This window comes from Miscanthus floridulus, chromosome 18 (assembly GCF_019320115.1).
Source record: "Miscanthus floridulus cultivar M001 chromosome 18, ASM1932011v1, whole genome shotgun sequence".
NCBI classification, from domain to species: Eukaryota; Viridiplantae; Streptophyta; class Magnoliopsida; order Poales; family Poaceae; genus Miscanthus; species Miscanthus floridulus.
Genome location: NC_089597.1, coordinates 26,789,622 through 26,792,082, shown reverse-complemented (window position 1 = coordinate 26,792,082; position 2,461 = coordinate 26,789,622). Strand labels below are relative to the sequence as shown.

The window sequence follows — 2,461 nt, the reverse complement described above, 5'->3', positions numbered from 1 at the left end:
GAGTTGCGTATATTTATGGGCCGGTGCAAACTGTGCAAGATGCTGCGCGAACACGATGGTCATGCCGCGCGCACTGGCACTCCATTTCCCGTGCCAGAGTATAGTAGAGTACCGGTCGCTACCTCCCGAGTCACGATTCTAACCACGATGATTGGTGCACGGAAAGCAAGAGTGGGTTGGTGGGTGGGTCCGTTCCCCCGCGGGCCGCGGCAGGCACCAATTGCGGGCTTGGCTGCTCTCTCCCCGGAAAGAGGAAGGCGACCACCACGCGGGTCCCCGGAGGAAGCAACCCGCCCCGCCGGGCCCAGGACTCTGCCAGTGCCAGGTCGGCAGTCAGAGTCAGCCGCGCCCGCGCGCGTCCCTTTCCCACCAACCCCCCTCTCCGCTCACTCGACAGGACAGCACGGCCGCGACCGTGTCCGCACGGGTCCGGCCATCGGCCAGACCCGCCCCGCCCCAGCGGCCGCCACCCACCCCCGAGCACACCCCACCAACCAAACCCACAGTGCCACACCGACCGCGTCCGCTCGCTGACGCGCGGGGCCCGGACCCCGTCGCTCGCGCTCGCCACCTGGCAGCCCAGTCACATGCCTCGCCTTGCCGCCGCGCGTTACATAAGCCGGCCCGGCGGCACGGCAGGCAAGGTCGGTCAATCCAGCCAGCAACACCCGACGAGTAGCCGACGCGCCAGCTAGTGCCCCGCACCCAGATCTCCGGGAGGGACTCGTTCGTCAGCACTGCCCGCAATGGCCACCACGGCGACCGAGGCGGCCAAGGCCGCGCCGGCGGAGCAGGCCAACGGCGAGCAGAAGACGCGCCACTCCGAGGTCGGCCACAAGAGCCTGCTCAAGAGCGACGACCTCTACCAGGTACGGTGAACAAGAGCACACACACTGCCTGTCCTGCCCATTTCGAGCCGTGCGTGCCCCCATTTCCGGCCGCGCGTGCGCTCTAGATCTTCCGTGGCCCGAATCAATCTGACCGGGGGACGAATGATGGATCCGCAGTACATCCTGGACACGAGCGTGTACCCGCGGGAGCCGGAGAGCATGAAGGAGCTCCGCGAGATCACCGCCAAGCACCCATGGTACGTTTCCCGTGTCGATCCGTGCCGCGGATTTGAGCCGACGGACCTGCTGGACCGATCTGATCTGGAAACCATGGCGGCGTCCTGTGGTGGCGTGCAGGAACCTGATGACGACCTCCGCCGACGAGGGCCAGTTCCTCAACATGCTCATCAAGCTCATCGGCGCCAAGAAGACCATGGAGATCGGCGTCTACACCGGCTACTCCCTCCTCGCCACCGCGCTCGCCCTCCCGGAGGACGGCACGGTCGGTTCTTCCCTCTCTTCCCAGATCTGCATGCCACTCACCTCCCTGATGAAGGTGAAGCAGCTAGCGGTCCACTGATAAATGAAGGATTTTTACCCTCTCTCTGTTGCTCGTCCCGCAGATCTTGGCCATGGACATCAACCGCGAGAACTACGAGCTGGGCCTGCCCTGCATCGAGAAGGCCGGCGTCGCCCACAAGATCGACTTCCGCGAGGGCCCCGCGCTCCCCGTCCTCGACGACCTCATCGCAGACGTACGAAAAAAGAATGCCCGCTAGCTAGATCTATCATCCAGCGATTGAAATGACAGCGAGTCCTGACGAAGGTTCCATCTCGAATCCGCAGGAGAAGAACCACGGGTCGTTCGACTTCGTCTTCGTGGACGCCGACAAGGACAACTACCTCAACTACCACGAGCGGCTGCTCAAGCTGGTGAAGCTGGGGGGCCTCATCGGCTACGACAACACGCTGTGGAACGGCTCCGTCGTGCTCCCCGACGACGCCCCCATGCGCAAGTACATCCGCTTCTACCGTGACTTCGTGCTCGTCCTCAACAAGGCCCTCGCCGCCGACGAGCGCGTCGAGATCTGCCAGCTCCCCGTCGGCGACGGCGTCACCCTCTGCCGCCGCGTCAAGTGAAAAACATGCCCTGGCCACCGACGGCGCCGCCGCCGCATCCCCATTCCAATCATACCATAGACGACGCGCAGCATTAATTATTCACCGGTTTTTTTTTGGCTCTTTCTTGGCCCTGTAATATTATTGTCCTCCTCCTTCTTCTTGGGAATTGTCGCCATTTCAATACGTAAATCTCGAGATGGATAATACTACCAATCAATTTTAGTATTTTACTACGTATATACTTGTACCTATAGTACTGTGAATGATTTCGTTCTCCTTGTGCATGTCCAAATCCTGATTAATTACTGAATTGGTCAAAACCCAAGCTGCCAAATTGGGTGCGTTTCGCATTCATCTACATCTACATCTACTCCTAGATTCTACAGCTCTTACCCGATTCTGGTTTGGTACATTTCAGTTCATGCGCGCTCTGAAGTTTTACCCCATCAGTCGATGGATGCTTCCATCTTTTGACAGAGATGGCAAACCTCAAACCCAGTTCCTCACAT

At 60.4% G+C, this 2,461-nt stretch overlaps 1 protein-coding gene across 1 annotated transcript; it reads left to right on the top strand.

Annotated features, from left to right (window-relative positions):
- The first annotated feature begins 636 nt into the window (after nucleotides 1-636).
- On the top strand, nucleotides 637-2,189 carry LOC136520193 (caffeoyl-CoA O-methyltransferase 1-like). The gene is made up of 5 exons (XM_066513641.1): nucleotides 637-869; nucleotides 1,008-1,087; nucleotides 1,188-1,332; nucleotides 1,454-1,585; nucleotides 1,677-2,189. Exons 1-5 carry the CDS (start codon nucleotides 747-749, stop codon nucleotides 1,968-1,970), a joined length of 774 nt encoding a protein of 257 aa, XP_066369738.1. The 5' UTR covers nucleotides 637-746; the 3' UTR covers nucleotides 1,971-2,189.
- Nucleotides 2,190-2,461: the final 272 nt, after the last annotated feature.